This window comes from Globicephala melas, chromosome 2 (genome assembly GCF_963455315.2).
Source record: "Globicephala melas chromosome 2, mGloMel1.2, whole genome shotgun sequence".
NCBI classification, from domain to species: domain Eukaryota; kingdom Metazoa; phylum Chordata; class Mammalia; order Artiodactyla; family Delphinidae; genus Globicephala; species Globicephala melas.
In genome coordinates, this window is record NC_083315.2 from 114,691,874 (window position 1) to 114,713,400 (window position 21,527).

General features: G+C 35.6%; 1 protein-coding gene across 10 annotated transcripts in view; it reads right to left on the reverse strand.

Moving 5' to 3' along the window:
- Positions 1-21,527, reverse strand: part of RALGAPA1 (Ral GTPase activating protein catalytic subunit alpha 1) — a 220,888-nt gene that overhangs the window by 66,088 nt on the left and 133,273 nt on the right. For all 10 annotated transcript variants that reach the window (XR_009563100.1, XM_030854800.2, XM_060294754.2 and 7 more), the window contains 5 exons: positions 20,486-20,596; positions 14,125-14,193; positions 8,458-8,592; positions 7,302-7,485; positions 540-1,404 (listed from right to left, as the gene is read on the reverse strand). Coding sequence is in view for 9 of the 10 variants with exons in the window: in XM_030854800.2 (XP_030710660.1) it covers positions 540-1,404; positions 7,302-7,485; positions 8,458-8,592; positions 14,125-14,193; positions 20,486-20,596 (1,364 nt within the window). In the remaining variant the exon portion in view is untranslated. The remainder of the gene's footprint in view (positions 1-539; positions 1,405-7,301; positions 7,486-8,457; positions 8,593-14,124; positions 14,194-20,485; positions 20,597-21,527) is intronic.

Here is a 21,527-nt window from a genome sequence, read left to right on the forward strand (position 1 = left end):
TCATACCCAAGAAGGGGGTTGTAGGAACCTCTGATTTACAGCCAGTTGCCCAGAAGTATGGGTGACCCAGACCTGCAATTGATGTCTAAAGTGGGGGGCAGTCTTGTTGGTCTGAGCCCTTAACTTGCCTGTGCTAACTCCAGGTATTGTTGAAACTGCTTGGTGTGGAAAACTCACACATTTGGTGTTAGAAGTGTTATAAGAAAAAACAGTTTTTCCTATTAGCTTACATGAAGGTTGGAAAAAACAAGATTTTTTTCAATTGTATGAGCTATGAGTTCTAAGTCACATAGTTATACTAGTCATTATGAAAATGTTAAAGTTAATTTATTACATTAAGTTATCTTTTTATTCCCTTGAAACCTGATTATGACTCAGTAGACGCAAAAAAAAAAAAAAAAAAAAATCTGCCCACTGGTCAAAGAACTAATTGGTAGGTAAAATTTAGTGAGGGAAACAACAGAGACTAAAATGCTGATCATAAGATGAATAAGACTGATATTTTTTTAAAAAAGGAAAAATTTCTCCTTTATTCTTACCTTTTGTCCCAGGAATTCATTCCCAATATACTAAGAAGCAATCTGCAATAATAAAATGCTGACTGAGGTTTCTGAGGTGTTGGTTCATCTTGCTCCACAGCTTTCATGTTTAAGTCATTAAAGTGTTTCTCAACAAATTCTTTTTCCTCTGTATGCTGCTTAAGGATAGCGTTAATAACATCATTTTCCTGTTTTTCAGAAATGCACACAGGCTGTGGAGCAGGAATATTAAGTGAGACTCCAGTCCTCTGTAAGCATTCAGGACTAGTTACACCTAAATACTGCAAAAGCTCGTCAAGAACATCTTCTTCATCTCTTATTGTATCCCAAGTTGGTACAGTTTCTCTAAATCTTCTTCTAAACTGGAGGGAAACCCCATCTTTAACTGTTATATCTTCTAAGCATTCATGAGATGTAGAAGGCTCTTCTGGCTTCTCTTGGTGAGACAATGAAAGTATAAGAGATGTAGGTTCTGACAAACCACTTACAAGAGGTGGTCCATACAGGATGGCAGAATCCCATGAATATTTTCCAGAAAGATCACGTACTATAATCCTGACATTTGAATTGGCTGATGCAAGGCCAGCAGATAAACCTCCTCCAGGTATACTCTCTTCAGATCTGATCTGGATACAGGACACTAAGGTTGTATTGTTCAACACAAAGAACTGAATATTTGGACTCTCAAAGAGTTCAGGAGAAAGTTCAGTGCTTTCACTGTAATGATTGTCGTGATTTTCACACACCTGACTTGTTAACATAGCAGGACCACCACTCATTGGATAATGGCCCAAGTGATTTACCAGATGTGTAATAACAGTGCGGGCAGCTATAGAGATTAATCCTTGTTGCATTTGAGTTTTCACTAGAAATAAAAAATATAATAAGTGAGTGGGAATACTGCTGCTTCCTAGGAAGTCATATAAGAATGAAACATTAGACAACAAATGCAGATTCCATCACATTATCAAAATCACATTCAAATATTTGAGTAAATATTAATATTTTCAATTTAGAGTATGTACTACAAGAATGATAACGAAGAAGAAAACTGTTCTTTGATGAAGTTTTGTTCATTTTTATAAGAAAGCCCTCTTTGAAAATTTTGCTTATGGATTCATAATTTAAACTAAGGCTCTTAAATGTACATCATACCTTCAAAGAAGGTTCAAAAGTGTTATAAATCACTTGAAATCACTTAGCACCCAGATTAAAAAGTCAATGAAATCCAACTGTTAAGTTTCTTATATTATGAGGAGATTCAGAAACATAGTTTGCAGCATGCCTTAAACGGCATTTAATTACGGCTTTTATGGATGATGTAAAAGTGTCAGAAAAAAGTGATCTTTCACTAAACTTTAGGAGTCAGGATCAATTTAAATAGTGAGTCAGTGTAGCCAGCATATGCCAAGGAAACTTTATTTTAAAGGAAAAAATATTTTATGGCCTGCTTATTTTTCTAAGGCATTAAAGAGATCAGGAGCATATCTATATGAGTAACTTAAAAACAAACAAACATAGGAAATGGTAAAAAGAGAAAGCTCAAAGAATATAGTAGTAAGAGGCCTGAAGAGGCAAGGTGCCTAATGTCACGACCTGAAGGAGGAGAAAAAGGAGGGGAGGGTGGAAGGAAGACAAAGAATACAGAAAGAGAGTAAAGGGAGAAAGGAGGAAGTGCAGATAGACAATAACTTGTCCAAGCCCACTAGCCAAAGACTGCCAGTGTGATTCTATAGAGGGTTGATGTGGAAGCCACTTATGTAATGAGTGGTGTCAGGAAGTGGGGACAACTGGGTTAACTTGATACTTTTCATCTAGGAGGTGGGAGGAGAGTTGTCATTAGTAAAGACGTACTAATCATTCATGTTAGAAGAGGGCGTTCAGTTGTGTGTTTGTGTGTGTTGATAGTGTTCTTGTCTGTCTTATATACAAGGTTACAGAATAATCATGTCTCTGTATTGTTCTACCACAGTGATATTGTCTGAGCATTGTTATATTCTGAAAGTTAATCATTTGGGAATACTATGGCCTAGCTACCAGAATAAATATAGATTTGAAAATGTCCTGATGATCAAAGTATTACCTACATAAAATAAATTCCTTAATTTTGAGTGTACTTTGTGATGAATTTCAGTAACTATATAGAATTGTATAACCACCAACACAATCAATATATAGTAAAATTCTCACATCAAAGGAAGATAAATTTTATTTCATGTAAATTATACCTCAATAAACTCAACTTTAGAAAGTTTATAAGGGAACTAGGTTGTACACTGCTGATATGATTACTTAAAAAGAGGCAAGAAAGAAGAACAATGTTATATTTTCGAGGTTGTAGCCCTCAAGATTCAGAACCGACACCACTGGGTACAGGCAAAGAGTCAGCAACAAATCAGCTGCTATGCCATTAATACCAATAACATCTTCTCCATTATTCCAACTCTAAAAAAGAACAGTTTTCTGTGGACTTTGGTTGATTTTGAAATGTTACTGGGTGTCAAACTTTTAATCTTCCATAATCAAGTTTTATTTTACATACATGTATATATAAACATTTTCAGTTTACTTAAAAGGTTCCAATTACATTGAGCTGTTCTTTGATGATAGTATGGCTAGCTCTGAAAATGAGCTATTCAACACTAGATAACAACACTAAATGATTAACCTTAACTCAATCCTACATTTTCAAGACCTATTATGGTAAAGTAAAAAGATATGCCACTGAATGATGAGAAACAGAGGGATGATTTGAATCTAGTGCCTGCTTTTGCTTCTCTAATTATAACTTAGATTTTAATGAGTGTTCACACTGTAAGAGGTCTTGCAGATAATCTAGCCAATACTTCTCATTTTGCACTTGAGGGTTCACAGAAATTCACTGATTACACTTAAAAAATAAATTAAGATTTCAGAAGTAGGTAGAAGCATTTTCTTTCCTAAGCTGCTTCTCCAAATTCAGGAGATATATATATATATATATATATATATATATATATATTTATATAAAGGGATAGAAACCTCTCAACTTGTTAATTTGGCAGTTAGGTTTATTTGGATTTATTTTTGAATCGTAAGCTACAGAACATACACATCTTTCTTCTATATATCTTAGATATAAAGAAACATATGAAATTCTCTAATGTAGAAATTCAAAATGAAATTCTAAAATAACCAGCCTTGTGAGAAAATGCAAAATGAAGATATCGATGCTTCTAAGGCTTTGTGTAACTAGCATTCATTTAAAAAAGTCTATTCAAGGTTGTCTTTTCATATTGTCAGATTAAACAAACCCTACAGCATTTGCAGCAAACCCGTAATTACTGATTATTATGGCATACAAAAGCAGCAAGACATAAAAAGCTGCTGCAATTCACTGCACTGTAATAGAACATGCAGAGGAAGTTAATTTTGGCAAATGCTTTAAATATGAGCTTTGCATAATATGTATAGGTGAAACTATAATTAAGACAGAATGAATTCTTTGGAGCCTCCTTTCACTCTGACCCTGCAAATGATGACTTTCTGCTAATAAGACTACTGCCATTTGACAAAAAGCCAACTTCACTACCTTGCTTTATTCTTTAGTAAATTTAATAATTACAGCTACTCCTGCCAATAATTCTCAAATCAGACTTGTTCAATCCAATACTGAGCTTATTAGGGACACTCTATGTTTAGAAATCTTTGGCCAAAAAAGTACTTGAAGATGATGAAGAATGCCTTAGACAAGGGCACAATGATTAGCCATTTCTGCCACATTAAAAAAAACCCACAGCATGTAGTCACTACAGACCACAGAATCACCTGCTGCTAGCTCACAGCTGTTCCTAAAAGGTTCTGCATTTATCTGGTCCTTAATACCTTTAAGAAAGTCCAAAGGGAACAACTTTAATACATTTAGAGAATAGCACCCTACAGAGTATTTGGTATCAATATAAAGCTCATCTGTTTAAAACCTTTACACCTTTCTGTCTTTTACAGTGACTGTTAATGGCACAGTAAATTTGCATGAAATACATTAAAACTTCCCTTTACATAAGTAAACTATTTATTTCACCGTTTAAGAAATACACTATCCTGCCCTGAATCAAACTTTATCATTTTACACCTTTAAAAATGCAAAAAGCAAAGAATATTTTCATATAACTTTGTCCTTAAGTAAAAAAACACTGTATTGTACTATGCCAAATCTAAAGAAATAATTACGTCACCTGTATCAATTATTGTCTGAATTATTTTTCCTATATTCCTATTTCACTTGTATATATGTGTTCTAGACAAATTATCAGCTATTTGTGATCAACCCAAAACCCTAGCCCTGTTTCCTTGATGTGTAACTTTATATCTTCACTTGCATTCTATGTCATCAATCCATTACCACCGCCACATCCTAAATGTTTTAATCATTTATAACTATTCTGCCTTTAAAAATCAAACTCTTCCTTGATAGTTTACTCTTTGACCACAACCTCCTAGTCTAGTGATTTCCCAATTTTGTTTTGTAGAGCCTGGGAGAGGGTTGTTGCAGATGAATGGGAGAGAAGTCAGCACAATCCCTGCTGCAGCTCTACTTTAAAAAGTTTTACAAAGTGGACTTCCTTGTGAAATTTATTTGAAGAGGTTCCACTGCTTAAAAACTCATTTAATAAACCACTGTCCTAACATACTGATATGCTCTGTGGTTCTCAACCTTGGCTGCATATTAATCACCTGCAAGGTTTTAAAAATCCCAGCAATCCCAGATCAATATATCAAAATCTCTATGGATGGGACCAGACATCAGTATTGTAATATGCAGCCAAGGCTGAGAATCACTGTTCTAATTTGTTATTAACAACCACATCTACTTTCTGCATCACCTCTACTTTCTTCCAGCTTATTACCCATTTCCTAGCATCAGTTCAATCCTTACCAAACCTAGATTCTATAACTAAACCATATATCAACATTCTGAAAGCCATTGTTCCCTTGTATATCTGCCAGGTCCACCTTACTGAATGTTGACTGGTGCAACCAAAATTTTGCAGTTTCCATTTTCTACTGGGCCCTCAGTAACTTCTGTCAGTCCCCTTAATTTACTTCCACCTTCTTCTTTCTGGTCGCAGAGGAAGGGCTAATATTAACACCTCATCTTTCCAGCTCACCTCTCAGGAACTTCACTCTATTAATGATCCCCTTACTAACTTCCTTCTCAGCTTATCATTGAGTTTAACTGTCTTTAGAACTCCTTTAATCCTGAATAATCTTTTAACTTATCTATTGTTTTATCATTTTTCTTTGCTTTTTTAAAATAAAAAAGTCAAGCTTTTTAAAGAGCACTTTTGACAGATGGCTCTACTTCCTTAACTTCTGCTTGCTCTTCAACCCACAGCCATCCACTTCTGTCTCCTACTTTTCTGCTGAAACTAAAGTAGATATATTTGTCAGTCTTTTTGTACTTGATATCTTTATCATTTAATACCATTGGCCAGTCTTTAAAAAAATCTCTCTTCTCTTTGTTTCTGAGAAACTACTCTCTCCTGGTTTTCCTTCCTTTCCAACTTTTTCTTCTCAGAATACACACACCCATGTAAATACATATTCCTAACAAAGACCCCTCTGCTAAGACCTAGATCTGCATGTACAATCAATTGTACTAGATCTAGATCTCTTCATATGAATATCCAACAGGCACTCTGAGCTAAACCATTTCCAATACTGCCGTCCTGATTTTCCCTCCTAATCCTTTAAACTTTCTCATATTCTTAGTCTAGTTTAGGGAAAATATAACCAATTTAACCCTTTAGCAACTCTTGCTTGGCCTATTGCAACAGCATCATGATTGGTCTCTCTGATCCTGAGTTAACCACCCTAAAATCAATCTAACATACTAGAGATCAGCAAACTTTTTCTGCAAGGGGACAGAGAGTAAATTATCTTCAGCTTTATGGGCCATGCTATTTCTGTCCCAACTACTCAACACTACTATTACTACACAAAAGCAGCCATAATGACACACAAATGAAGAGCATGCATGTGTCTCAATAAAACTTTCTTTATAGAAACAGGTGGCAGGCATGGGCCATAGTTTGCTGACGCCTACAAAATACTACTATCAAAGTGCTCTTAATACTAATTTTATCATGTATATCAGTGGGCCCCAACCTTTCTGGCACCAGGGACCAGTTTCGTGAAAGAACTTTCCCGTGGATGGGGGGTGGGGTGTGGAGGGATGGTTCAGGCGGTAATGGGAGCAATGGGGAGCGGCAGATGAAGCTTCACGTGCTTGCCCGCTGCTCACCTCCTGCTCTGCGGCCCAGTTCCTAACAGGCCGCAGACCAGTACCAGTCCGTGGCCTGGGGGTTGGGGACCCCTGATGTATATCACCTCCTTAAAACCCTTCAGTAATTGCTGGGTTCCTCTGGGCTACCCCTGTATCTTGAATGTACTTTTGTTTTAATATGTACTCATATCATAAGGTTACTTGTTTATATCTTTCCCTTTTATCAGAGAGTAAACTCTCTGAATGTAAAAACAATGTGGTTAAAAAACTTATCAGAATAACTCAGAAGTATAAAGGGAATGTCATCACATATAATCTTAGGAATTGTGTATCTGAAGTTGTTTCTTAAACTAAAAATGAACTTAGCTATAACGTACATGTCAAGGTAAACAATTACCAAGTAAGATATATTATCCTCCAGTATTTCTACCCAGGCCTCAAATCATACCTTGGGAGAACCCAAGCAACAATACTGTCCTGAAGAGAATTCATTTTACCTTCTGTTACTGGCTGGAGTTTAGAAGATCGTTCCGAATCAGGAGAGTGCAGAGGTTCAGGCTCTTTTAGGCTTTCCAAATGCATAAAAGGATCATAATCTACAGATGCCAAATCAGAGAGGCTTAATGGAAAATACCTTGGATTGCTAAAACACTGAGATCCATAAACACACCCATGTAATACCTGAAAATACAGGGGAAAAAACATACCAAGTTTTCCTTTTAAGTGAAAATAAATACATAAAGAAAAAGGAGAAAACAAGTCAACTGCTAATACAAGTACTTGACAAAAATTTTAAATATTTAAACACTTAGCTCTTCAATCAAGGTAAAATTTAATCTAAAAAAGAAGAATGAGCAAAATTTAACTAACGATTCTCATATTCAACAAAGACTTCTTTCAAAATTTTGCAATGAAACAACAGTGTCTTGTAAGAAGTACTTTTTAATTATCCCTAGTACCATAAGATAAATCTATGTTCTTAGAAAACACCTAGCTCAGAGTTTCCCTGGTGGCGCAGTGGTTGAGAGTCCGCCTGCCGATGCAAGGGACACGGGTCAGTGCTCTGGTCCGGGAAGATCCCGCATGCCGTGGAGCGGGTGGGCCCATAAGCCATGGCCATGGCCATGAGCCTGCGCGTCCGGAGCCTGTGCTCCGCAATGGGAGAGGCCACAACAGTGAGAGGCCCGTGTATCGCAAAAAAAGTAAATAAAAAATAATAATAATAAAAAAAAGAATCTGCCTGCCAATGCAGGGGACACGGGTTCAACCCCTGGTCCGGGAAGATCCCACATGCCACGGAGCAACTAAGCCCGTGAGCCACAACTACTGAGCCTGCACTCTAGAGCCCGCAAGCGACAAATACTGAGCCCATGTGCCACAACTACTGAAGTCCGTGCGCCTAGAGCCCGTGCTCTGCAACAAGAGAAGCCACCACAATGAGAAGTCCACGCACCGCAGCTAAGAGTAGCCCCCGCTTGCCGTAACTAGAGAACGCCCAAGCACAGCAAGGAAGACCCAATGCACCCAAAAATAAATTTATTAAAAATAAATACCTAGCTATAAAACAATGAAAATGTAATACTAAGAAATGTTATTTCTTTAGGTTTTAAAAACCCTTGGTTACCAAATAAATAATAAAGCAAAGAAGTTTACCTTATAAATACAGTTGAGGACAGATTTTTCTATTTTATCATTTTCTGCTCCTGTTGCATGGACTGGTTGGAGCAGTGTCTTTAGAGGTAAGGCCATGATCCAGTCCAGAAGGCACAGAAGTAAGGATACCACCAACTGAAACAACAACAAAAAAGATCATTATTATTGTAAACTCATAAAATAAGAGTTAAAAATTTAACAGAAATTCACCAACTTATCTTTCGTTTTCCAAAATGTATTTCAGGAACTATCAACTAAGTTCCACCATTAATATTTACCTAGACCTAAATGATTTTAAGATGTATATGAACATTACTGTGGGTTTCTCCCTTATATTTTAGGGCAAGCAAGCACAATGAAACCTTAAGCATAATAAAAACAGGAACATTAAAATTATTATTTTTTTAAATTAATTAATTAATTTTTGGCTGCGTTGGGTCTTCATTGCTGCACACAGGCTTTCTCTAGTTGCGGCGAGTGGGGGCTACTCTTCGTTGTGGTACGTGGGCTTCTCATTGCAGTGGCTTCTCTTGTTGTGGAACACGGGCTCTAGGTGCGTGGGCTTCAGTAGTTGTGACTCGCGGGCTCTAGAGCACAGGCTCAGTAGTTGTGGCACATGAGCTTAGTTGCTCCATGGCACGTGGGATCTTCCCAGACCAGTGATTGAACCCGTGTCCCCTGCATTGGTAGGCGGATTCTTAACCACTGCATCACCAGGAAAGTCCCCAAATTATTTTTAAACAAACATAAAAACACTGAGCTTAAAAGACAACAGACATCAATTGGCTATTCTTACGTAATGCACAAGAAATGGAACACAAATGAAAGGTTTTAGTTCATATGTATTATAATCATTTCCACATTTCTTTTCTAATTTAACACCTCACTGAGCAACCTGCCAGAAAGACTATCTTAACCACTTTCTGATACTCTTACTAATTACATTAAATGAATTTTTCTACTGGACACGTTTAAACTGATGGATGTTATAAACAAAACACTGTTACCTAAAATGTAGAGTAAAACAGCAGTATCTACGTGGTCCATTTTATTGAATAAAGAATCACAATTAGTACCATAAAAGTGTCAATCAAGTAGCAATAAGAGATACACTGATCTTTAGAATCAAAGACCAACTCTCCAACTCAAAGAGTAATGCTGGCCTAAATCTCACAACACACCCTCCAGAAGAACAATAAAGAACAAAAAGAACCAATAAAATATCACAAAACCCACATCCTCAGTATAACCAGAAAACAGAACATTCAAAGTTCAATTATCTGTGAGTAGAAAATACACACAGCAAATCCAACAAGCTTTACCCATTCTCCCACTGCAAGCTCTCATGAAGAGTGAGGGTAGTTTGGGTAAGCTGTAAAAGAGAGAAGGAAACCAGGTACAAACCAAAAAACCAAGCCCCCCAAAAAAGGTCTACCCTAAGTGTGAGAATATTGAAAAACATGTACTGGTAGATAGAGTACTGAGTAGAAGGAAAGTATTTAAAAGTACTGCAGGAAAGGTAATACTTTGGGGGAGAAAAATGTTAAAAGGGAATGGAGAGACACCTTGTAGAAAACATAATGTGAAAAGAAAAATGAAAAGAGAAATTTAAGACCTTGCAAGATTTTTACAATTTTTTAAAACTGATGGTTCTGTAATTCCTCTCCCACCTTAGTGTCATCCAATGAAAACACTATACTTTGTTAAACTGCCAGAAGAGGGAGCTCTTGAAATAGGAATCTTATAAACCACCCCAAGCCACCAACCTTGTCCACAGAAATGCAGACAGTCTTCATCTATAAAAAACTACTATAAAAAGAAAACAGAAAATGAGAATCTTAAGCAATTCAGCTGATGAAAATTCCTGCCCACCAAAACCAATAATGAAGCAGAAGAAAACTATAACACAACCTTCTAATCTAAATTAAATATTGTCAAATAAGCATTTAGGTATAGGGGACAACGAAAATCCCATCTTAAATCAGGAATTTAAAAAACTAAGAAGAAATAGACCAAAAAGGGAAGAATTGATTCAAGTCAGGAAAGAAAACTAAAAAATGATAAAATGATATTAGAAATGAAGCCCAAGTTATAAGATGCCTAAGGAAGAATAAGTTAAAAAAAATAAAAAGAAAATTTAATAAGGGGTATTGAATAAAGAGAACAAAAGTGAGACAAAGAAAAAGGTAAAAAATGTCACAGAGAAATGACTGGAATGGAAGACAGAAAAAGAATATCCTATTCATTTAAATGTGGAGTCCCCAAAATCTACATATTGACAAGGCCTACCAGATCCAGGACAAACTGACCTGCAATAATCAACTCTAATACATATCCTGGTAAAACTTGAAAAGTAAGACCTAAAAAAATAAATATATGTGTGTGTGTGTGTGCGCGCGCGCGCGCGTGTGTGTGTATCTCCTTAGAGCCTCCAGGAAAAAACATGAAATAACTTACAAGGACAAGAGAATAAAAATGGCATCAGATTTCTCAAAAACAGTGTACAAGCAAGGCAACATTAAAAAAAATAAAAACCTCAAGGAAAATAAGTGTGAACCAAGGATTCTTTTCAAGTATCTACTTGAAAAGTAGCTACTTTTCAAGTATCTTGTTGTTACAGAAAAAAATTTACATATGCAAGAGCTTAGGGAATTCTGCATTCATGAGCCCATCTTGAAGAATAAAGATGAACTTCATTTAACCAAGAAGTTGACTGAGGAACTTCAGTAAAAAGTCTAACAGTGAGTATCTGATATATTTAGTTATGGTAAGATTTTTTAAAAATGTAGAGATGAGTGTAGAAGAATCATTTGTTATATGACATATGCTAAATGTTACGTGCAGACATAAAGGAACTAAAAATAAAGGTAAAGAGAGAGAAGAAAAGTAACATAAGCTCACTTATTAACATACAGGTAACATATGGGAGATAAAGGATACCATTAAATAATCACAAACCATATAGTATAAAAGGTTAAGAAAGCAAGGGAACAAAGGCATTAAAAAAAGTATACATATAAAGGTAACTACAAGAAAAAAGTACAAAGTTTCCTGAATACCAAAAGAATTTTAAGAAGAACAAAGGAAATACATCATGCAGAGAAAGAAACAGAAAATATAATATGCATAATAATCATAAAATAGAATGACAGAGGTAAGATAAAAAATACAATATATCATAAAAGTGGGTTTAACTTGCCTAATAAAAGAAAAAGATTTTCAATTTGGCTCACAAAGCAAGACGCAAGTATGTGTTGTATTCAAGAGATATAGTTAAACAAAAAGATTCAGAAAGGCTAAAACTAAAGAGATGGAAAAAGGTACACCAGGCAAATTAGAATTCAAACCAAAAAGCATTAATGTTAAAGCTATAATTCAAAATGAAGATAAAACTGTTATGGATATCTATGTATAAAATAACAGTGACTACAAAGGAAAAACCACAGTAGATGCAAGGAAATATAGAAATATTAATAGAAGACTTTAACACACCACTCTCAGTACAAGACAGGTCAAGAAGACAAAATATAATCCACATTAACAAAAGTAGAGATCTTCAAAAATGTTTATCAATAGTAAAATGATTTTGTCACCAAAAGAGTCTGAAAACTGCTAGTATAGAAAGTTAAGAAACAGACCCAAGTAATTATGGAACTTGATTATTCATTAAGAGGCAAAGAGGAACTTTTTAATAAAGGGAACTCAGAAATCTGGTTATCCATTTAGGAAAACAACAAAAATTAGATCCCTATCTCAAAAGACAGAAAATAAACTTCAAATGGATGAGGAGTAAAAGTGTAAACAATGAAGCTGTATAAGTACTAGAAGAAAACGTGAAAAGGTTTTCTACCTGTGGCTCAAAATCTAGATACCTAATGAAGTAAAAGATTGATAAATTGACTTACATAAAAAACTCCCTAATATGTAAACATATGAGGGAAAAATACCAAAATCTGACTGAAAATGTAAAAACATATGAATGGACAATTCACAAAAATAAAGTAAAAAATTAGGCCATTAATAAATATGAGAAGATATTCAACTTCACTTATAAAAAGAGAAAGGTAAATGAACACTACACTGAAATACTATTGTTCCCCTATCAAACGGGCAAAAATTTAAAAATATGTCATACTCTGTGGTTAGGCTCTGGGGAAACATACTCTCATAGTATATGCTTGTAGGAATGCCAATATTTAACATAATTACAATATCTGTTTACCTTTTGACCCAGCAATTCCACTTCTAGGAATACACCCTGAAGACACATTCCAACAATGTAAAAATATACAGACATAAAGTTAGTCACTGCAGCATTGCTTGTAACTGCAAAATTCTGAAAATAATCTCTATGTCCATAAATAGAAGAATGACTTGAATAAATTATGAAATTTATAAATTATGGTGCACTCCCTCAATGGAGTACTAATACTATACAGCTGCAAAAAAGAACACAGAAGACCTCTGTGAATTTATTTATTGTGAATTTCCAGAATATACTGTCAAGTGAAAAACCGAAAGTACCAATGAATATCTAAGACTATTATACTTTTGTGTAACAAACAGGAAGAAAAAAGAAAATACAGATGTATCTGCTCATCTGTACAAAATAAAGAAAGGATGGATAAACCACAGACAAATAAATAAATAAAAACAACAGGGATGGGGAAAAAAAATCTCTAAAACAGCAACGTGCCTGTTAACAGCTGCTTCTTTGTTTCATATAGTTCTATGGGAGCTGTGAACGCAAGCCCTTTGGCTTTCAGAGCCAGGTGATTTGGGGACCTGTCCTTGGGTGGCAGGCTTAAAAGGTGGGGTGCTAGACGTATGGGCTAAACTCTTCTCTCCTCAGAGAGAAGGTGGAAATTGGGGGCTTCCTCCTGACTGTATGGAGCTCTGCTAGGGTGGGGTTTATGGCAAGAGTGTGTTACAGCCTTTCCTACCTATTTTTGATGTGGGTATTTTCTTAGTCGTTTGATGTGTAGAGGTCACTTGACTAGTTTCTGGATTTCTCTCAGAGGGAATTGCTCCATGTGTAGCTGTATCTTCCATGGGTCCAAGCGAGGAAGAAAATTCAGCAGCCTTCTATGTCACTACGTTGGTGACCCCCCTCTCTGCCTGTTCTTCAACTGCTATCTTCAAGGTGTTATACTTTGCTAACCCTTCTTACTCTACAGCTTCACCTTAAGTGATCTCATATACTCCCACAGTTTAAGAGAACTCATGTGTTGACAATGCCAACAAGAAATCTCAGTGTTACCACTTCTTAATCATATTGTGTTGAAATATCAAGTATGTTTTATTACATATGTTCTGCCCATTATTTACAGAACTCTGCAGCTGTAATTATGTTTCTGGACCTATTCTCAGTTATTTTCAGGCATAAACAAGACCATAACAAGTAAAAAAATTATAAATGGACAGAATATCCTCCCAGGTTCCTTACAACCCTAAAATTCAAAGACTTTATCAGATGACCATGATTAACTTGAGATATAAACTAAAATGTGATTTAGTTACACTTAAATAATGGAAAGCTATATTTCCAATTATTTTAAACACAAGATTAATTATTGTCTCCCATGTAAATACATATACCTTCACAGTTTTAAAATATAAGTATCTTACTAGGTAACCACATATTAAATATTAAAAAATTTAAATTACCCTCTTGTCCATTTCATAAGATGAAGCTTCTGTACTTGGCAAAAGATGGGTAATAGTGGCTATTAGAATCTGTAGGAAATAAAGAAAATAGCTCAAAATATGTCAAACTAATGGTGCATCCTAAAACTTAAACAATAATGCTAAAGTGATACAAAATCTACTGCTGAAAGTTTATCCAAAATATATTAACATTGTTATTTCAAAGTAATTTTTAATAGGTCAGCTTTTCAAGTACACTTAACTATCAATCATTTACAATCCTAATGTACAGAACCAAAGTTATATATGCTCTGTTAACTATAAATGGATTTCTTACAAATTCAAGTCATGAATCAATATGTATAAACATACAAATAATATATGTTCTGATAGAAAAATGAGAAGACATAGATAAGCAAAAAGATTTATAAAAACCACCTGTAATTTATCACTGAAGACATCTACTTTGCTCAACCAATTAGGTATAGAAGGGATGTATCTCAACATAATAAACACCATATATGACAAGCCCAAAGCTAACACCATACTCAAAAGGTAAAAAGTTAATATCCTTTCCTCTAAAGTCAGGAACAAGATAAGGATGCTCACAACTGCCATTTCTATTCAACACAGTACTGGATGTCCTACCACAGCAATTAGGCAAGAAAAAGAAATAAAAGGCATCCAAGTCTGAAAGGAAGAAGTAAAATTATTTCTGTTTGTACATGACATGATCTTATATATAGAAAATCCTAAAATTCCACCAAAAAAAACCCCGTTAGAACTCATAAATGAATTCACTAAAGCTGCAGGATGCAAAATCAACATACAAAAGTCAGCTGCATTTCTATACGCCAACAATAAACTATCACAAAGAGAAATTAAGAAAGCTATCCCATTTACAACAGCATCAAAATCAATAATATACTTAGGAATAAATTTAACCAAGGAGGTGGAAGACTTATACGCTGAAAACTAGAAAACACTAGTGAATGTAGCTGAAGACACAAATAAATAGAAAGATATTCCATGTCATAGATGGGGAAGAATTAATATCGTTCAATTGTTCACACTACCACAGTGGTCTACAGATTCAATGCAACTGAATGCAAAATTCCAGTGGTGTTTTTCTCAGAAATAGAAAAAAACTATCTTAAAATTTGAATGGAACCACAAAAAAACCCAAAGAGCCAAAGCAATCTTGAGAAAGAAGAACAAAGCTGGAGGCGTCACACTTCCTGATTTCAAGCTTTATTATAAAGCTACAGTAATCAAAATATGGTACTGACAGTAAGGTACTGACATAAAAACAGGCATACAGACCTGTGCATTAGAATAAAGCCTAGACATAAACCCCCACATACAGTCAACTAATCTTTGACAAGGGTCCAAGAACACACACACAGCGTTAAGAAAACTGGATATCCATGTGCAAAAGAATGAAACTGGACCCCAATTTTTTTTTTTTTGGTCTGCACCGGGTCTTAGTTGTGGCACGAGGGATCTTTTTTTAGTTGCAGCATGTGGAGTTCCCTAGTTCCCTGACCAGGGATCGAACCCGGGCCCCCTGCATTGGGAGCAGGGAGTTTTAGCCACTGGACCACCAGGGAAGTCCCCTGGACCCCAATTTTATACCACTCACAACAATTAACTTGAAATGGATCAAAGGCTTAATATAAAGACCTGAAACCATAAAACTCCTAGAAGAAAACATAGGAAAAGGCTCCTTAACATGGGTCTTGGTAATGATTTTTTTGGAAATCATACCTAAAGTAGAAGCAAAAACAAAAAAATAAACAAGTGGCACTACATAAACTAAAAGCTTCTGCACAGCAAATGAAACCATCAATAAAGTGAAAAGACAACTTACAGAATGGAAAAAAAAAATTTGCAAACCATATATCTGATAAGGCGTTAATATCCAAAATATACAAGGAACTTATACCCCCAATAGCAAAACTAACTAAATTTATAAATGGGCAAAGGATCTGAATAGACATTTTTCCAAAGACATACAAGTGGCCAACAGGAACATGAAAAGGTATTCAACATCGGTAGTATCAGGAAAATGCAAATCAAAACCACAATGAAATATCACCTCACCTTTGTTAGGATGGCTATTTGTAAAAAAACAAGAGAGAACAGATGTTGGTGAGGATGTGGAAAAAAGGGAACCCTTATACACTATTGGTGGGAATGTAAACTGATACAGCCATTACGCAAAACAGTATGAAGGTTCCTCAAAAAATTAAAAATAGAACTACCATATGATACCACTCCTGGGTATATATCAGAAGGAAATGAAATCAGTGTCTCAAAGAGATACCTGCACACCCATGCTCACTGCAGTATTACTCACAATAGCCAAGATATGGAACAGCCCTCATGCCTTTCGACAGATGAACAGATAAAGAAATTGTGGTATACATATATACACAATGGAATATTATTCAAGCCATAGGAAAGAAGAAAATCCTGCCATTTATGACAACATGAAAGAAACTGGAGTGCATTACACTAAGTGAAATAAGCCAGACAAAGACAAATATTGTATGGTATCACTTATATGTGGAAAAGTAAAAAAAGCTGATTTTATAGAAACAGAATAGTGGTTGCCAGGGTCTGGGGTCTAGTGAACTGAGATGTAGGTCAAAGGGTACAAATTTTCAGTTATAAAAATAAGTTCTGAGGATTTAATGTATAGTACAGTAACTACAGTTAATTGTACAGTACTGAATATCTTAAAGTTGCTAAGAGTAGACCTTAAGCATTCTCACCATAAAAAAATGTTAACAATGTGAGGTAATGGATATGTTAATTATCTTGATCTTGGTAACCCTTCTACAATATCAAATCATTATGTTATATACTTTAATATAATACAATTATATTTATCAATTATTCCCCAATAAACTTGGGGGGGGAAATAAAGAAATTTACTCTCATCTTCCCAGATATTTTGGTATATATACTTGTAAATATACGTCTTTTTTTTAAAGAAAGATTTTATAATGTGGCTTTTTAAATTAACATATATTATACACTGAACAGAATATGAATAAAATTGATACAGAGAATATGAAATAAAAGACCTTATTAAAAGAAAGCAAAACATTCTTATAGTGTTATCATTTACCCTGGAAATTTCTTGATCTCATTCAATTTTTTTTTTTTTAAGAATATGTTGGGGGTAGGAGTTTATTAATTAATTAATTTACTTTTGCTGTGTTGGGTCTTCGTTTCTGTGTGAGGGCTTTCTCTAGTTGTGGCAAGCGGGGGCCCCTCTTCATCGCGGTGCGCGGGTCTCTCACTATTGCGGCCTCTCTTGTTGCGGAGCACAGGCTCCAGACGTGCAGGCTCAGTAGTTGTGACTCACGGGCCTAGTTGCTCCGCGGCATGTGGGATCCTCCCGGACCAGGGCTCGAACCCGTGTCCCCTGCACTGGCAGGCAGATTCTCAACCACTGCGCCACCAGGGAAGCCCTCATTCAATTTTTTAATGTGCATGTTAAAAACGTATAGAGGTGGGCTTCCCTGGTGGTGCAGTGGTTGGGAGTCCGCCTGCCGATGCAGGGGACACGGGTTCGTGCACCGGTCTAGGAGGATCCCACATGCCGCGGAGCGGCTGGGCCCGTGGGCCATGGCTGCTAAGCCTGCGCGTCTGGAGCCTGTGCTCCGCAACGGGAGAGGCCACAACAGTGAGAGGCCCGCGTAACGCAAAAAAAAAAAAAAAAAAAAAAATGTATAGAGGCAAATTTACTGTATTTTTATTGTATGCTATTAAATTTTTATAAATGATTGCTTCATGTAGAAAAATTCCTCTAAACATAATTTATACCATAAAAGGCTTTACACACTAATAGAATCTAGTATATTAGATTAATACTTAATACTGGTAATAGAACTGGGCTTCTATTCCTAACTATGTAAGTAGGTAACCATTAGTGAAATGCTCTACTATTTTAGAATTTCATTTCTTCATTCAATTAGAGGTAAAGTATAACCATTTATCTGTAGGCACTGGCCACTATAATGTACAGTGAAGCAATCTGCAAAAACTCTACACACCTAAGAATTACTTAGATAAGTATTAATAATATATAAACTACGAAGAAAATAAGGGAAAGGATTTGGAGGCCTTCAAATGAACAAAAAAAAAATGCTTACTTAAAGAACACCTTAACTTTCAACAGAATAATCAATCTTAAAGGGTAAAATTTTCGAGTTTTAAAATTTCAAATGTTTTAATACTAATAGACATATATATGAACATTCACATTTACATCCAGTTATCACGTCCTGCATGATAACAATGGTAGCTGCTGCCAACATTTATTAAAACTTATGTCCCATCACTTTTATGGCAAAAAGTGCTCAGCGTGTTACATATATTTTCTCATTTAGTCTTCAGAGCAACTCTGTGAGGTAGGTATTTTTATCCCAAATGTAAAGATAAAGAAAGCCAGAATTTAGAGGACTGAGTAATTTGTTGACAGTTACAAAGTTAGTAAATGGCAGAGTCAGGGGTTAGTTAAACCAGGTCTAACCTTCAAACCCAACCTCTTAACCATAATGCTATATATTCAACTCAACAGATTATTTACCTAAGAGATTCTACATGCAAGTCATCCTAGGCATAGAAAATAATGAAGAAAAAAATGCCATTGTCTTAAAGAAGCAGCTCAGAATTTTTTTAAAAAAATATTTATTATTTGGTTGCATCAGGTCTTAGTTGTGGCACGCAAGCTCCTTAGTTGCGGCTCACAGGCTCCTTAGTTGTGGCATGTGTGCTCTTTGGTTGTAGCAGGCGGGCTACTTAGTTGCAGCCCGCAGGCTCCTTAGTTGTGGCATGTGAACTCTTAGTTGCAGCACGCCATGTGGGATCTCCTTCCCTGACCAGGGATCAAACCCGGGCCCCCTGCATTGGGAACATGGAATCTTATCCATTGCGCCACCAGGGAAGTCCCAAGAAGCTTAGAATTTTTACACAAGTATATTTAGTGCTAAAATAGGGCCTGGCGACGTGGTTGAGTGGGAAAAGTCTGGACTTGAAATTTTACAGACTTGGGTTTGAACCCTGTTTCTACCCTGTTACCTTATGACTTTATACAGTTGCTATCTCCTCAGTTCTCTCATCTTAAATAAAGGGAGGAGAGGAGGCAGGGATAACAGTCCACCTCAAATGACTTTTTACGAATTAAATGAGGTAACATATGAAAAGGTGACTAGTATAGTGACTGATACATGGTAGTAGGTGCTTAATAAATATTAATTACTATCTTTCCTAAAAATGTTATAAGAATATGAAGATAAGAAAGATAAATTCTGGTTGGAGAGAACAAGTAAGGATTCTTATTTTTTGAGGAGATGGTATTTAAACCAATCACTGAAAGATGGGGGGTGGGGTAGAGAAAAGTAAAACATTTTAGGTAAGAAGAGAGTGAGGGGTATGTTTAGGGGATAATAGCTGACTCAGGTGTCCAGACTACAGGGTATTTCATAAAAGGAATCAGTACATGATTCTGAAAAGATGGGCTGGGTCCTCATCTGGAGGCCTCAAATTAATTCCCAGCTAAAGGGTTTGGGTCTTATTTTATAGACAAAGGAAAACCACTCAGAGATTTTGTTTGTTTGTTTGTTCTTCAGGAAAGTGACATAAGAGTCATGTCAATGTGAATGATGACTTGGAGGGGATGACCTCAGAAGCCAGGAAACCAGTTTAGAAGGTTATTATAGTATCTCAAGAAAGAAATAATTAAGGGCTGAAAAATGTCAGGTATTGTAGGAAGCACAGAACACATAAAAAAAATAAAAATAAAAATAAACTACTTCATAAATGACTGGCTGAAGAGGAGAGGAAAGGAATGAATCAAAATAATCTCCTGATTTTGGTAACTGGAGGGATGGTATGTTTTCTAACCTAAGACAGGGAATGAAGCCTAATATACATTAAAAGACAATGGCAATGATAAATTTGCATGTAGCATTTAAAACCAACGACATAATCTCTTAACATAATATAGAAAGGGACTGTCATGAACTTTGATATCTCAAAAAAGTACCTTGGGGCTTCCCTGGTGGCGCAGTGGTTGAGAGTCCGCCTGCTGATGCAGGGAACACGGGTTCGTGCCCCGGTCCGGGAAGATCCCACATGCCGCGGAGCGGCTGGGCCCGTGAGCCACGGCTGCTGAGCCTGTGCGTCTGGAGCCTGTGCTCCACAACAGTGAGAGGCTCACGTACCGCAAAAAAAAAGAAAAAAAAAAAAAAGTACCCTGAGTGTATGCAAAATTTAAAGAAAACTATTAAATAATTTTAATCTCAAGGTATCCAAATCTAAGGATCTTTAACAAGTCATAATAAGAAATAAATGAGAAATTACTTACTTGAATAATTTTCAAGGGAGAATCAGGCTGGTAAATCTGAAGTCTAGGTACATAATGAACCAGCATGTGAAGCATGTTACAAGCTACATGGGCTACTGTTTTATTTGTAAACTGTAATAATAAGAAAAAAACAAAAAAGCACTGTTATAAAAAATTTCTTCCTGATATTATTCATCTCTGCATTAGCTGCTAAAAAATTTTAAATTGTATACATGTTTTTTTTTGTCATTCTATATTTGTGTTTATTAAAATATTATTAGGAAGATAAATATACACCTGCAAAATAAGCAAATCATAACACATTCCAAAGATATAATTAACTTTATTTTTTCTTTGTAATGTTTGACTGTCCTCATTAAAGTTTTATTCCATTTTCTCTTACCTGGATTTCTGGAATGGCCTCTAAACTGCTAATCTTGTTATCCCATCTTTCCCCATTGCAATCTACTTACTATACTCAATACTTCCATATTATCTTCTGAAGAACTGTTCTGATGCTGACGTTCTCTATGCTTAAAAATCTTAGATGACTCCCCAATGGTATAAAGTCAAACTTTTTATGCTTATCTTTCTATAACCAAATCTCACCCACTCTTCAAGCCCTGACCACATACTTCCTCTTTCCAGTCTTCTGTGATACCTAAGTCAAAGTGACCTCTGCTTTCTCTGAACTCAATCAGCAGTTTATATGCACCACTCATTTGGTTCTCTCAGCTTTTTATATTTTATTACTTATTTTAATCTTTTTCAGCCATCATATTATTAATCTCTTCAATCTAGTATTTATATTTCTTTTTCATTCTGGTATTCCTTACTCTGCCTAGCAAAGCACCTCAAACATAGTATATACTCAGAAATATCTGTCAAATAAGTAATATTTGTACTTTGTGTGTTTAGAGTTCTATACAGATATTATAATACAAGTCTTAGGACAAAAAATAATATCACTCATCTTTTTACAAATAAAAAATATCCATTTATTCATTCAGACTCTCCAAATAATTGGGTTATTATTTCTGAGCAAATCTTATTCTGGTCACAA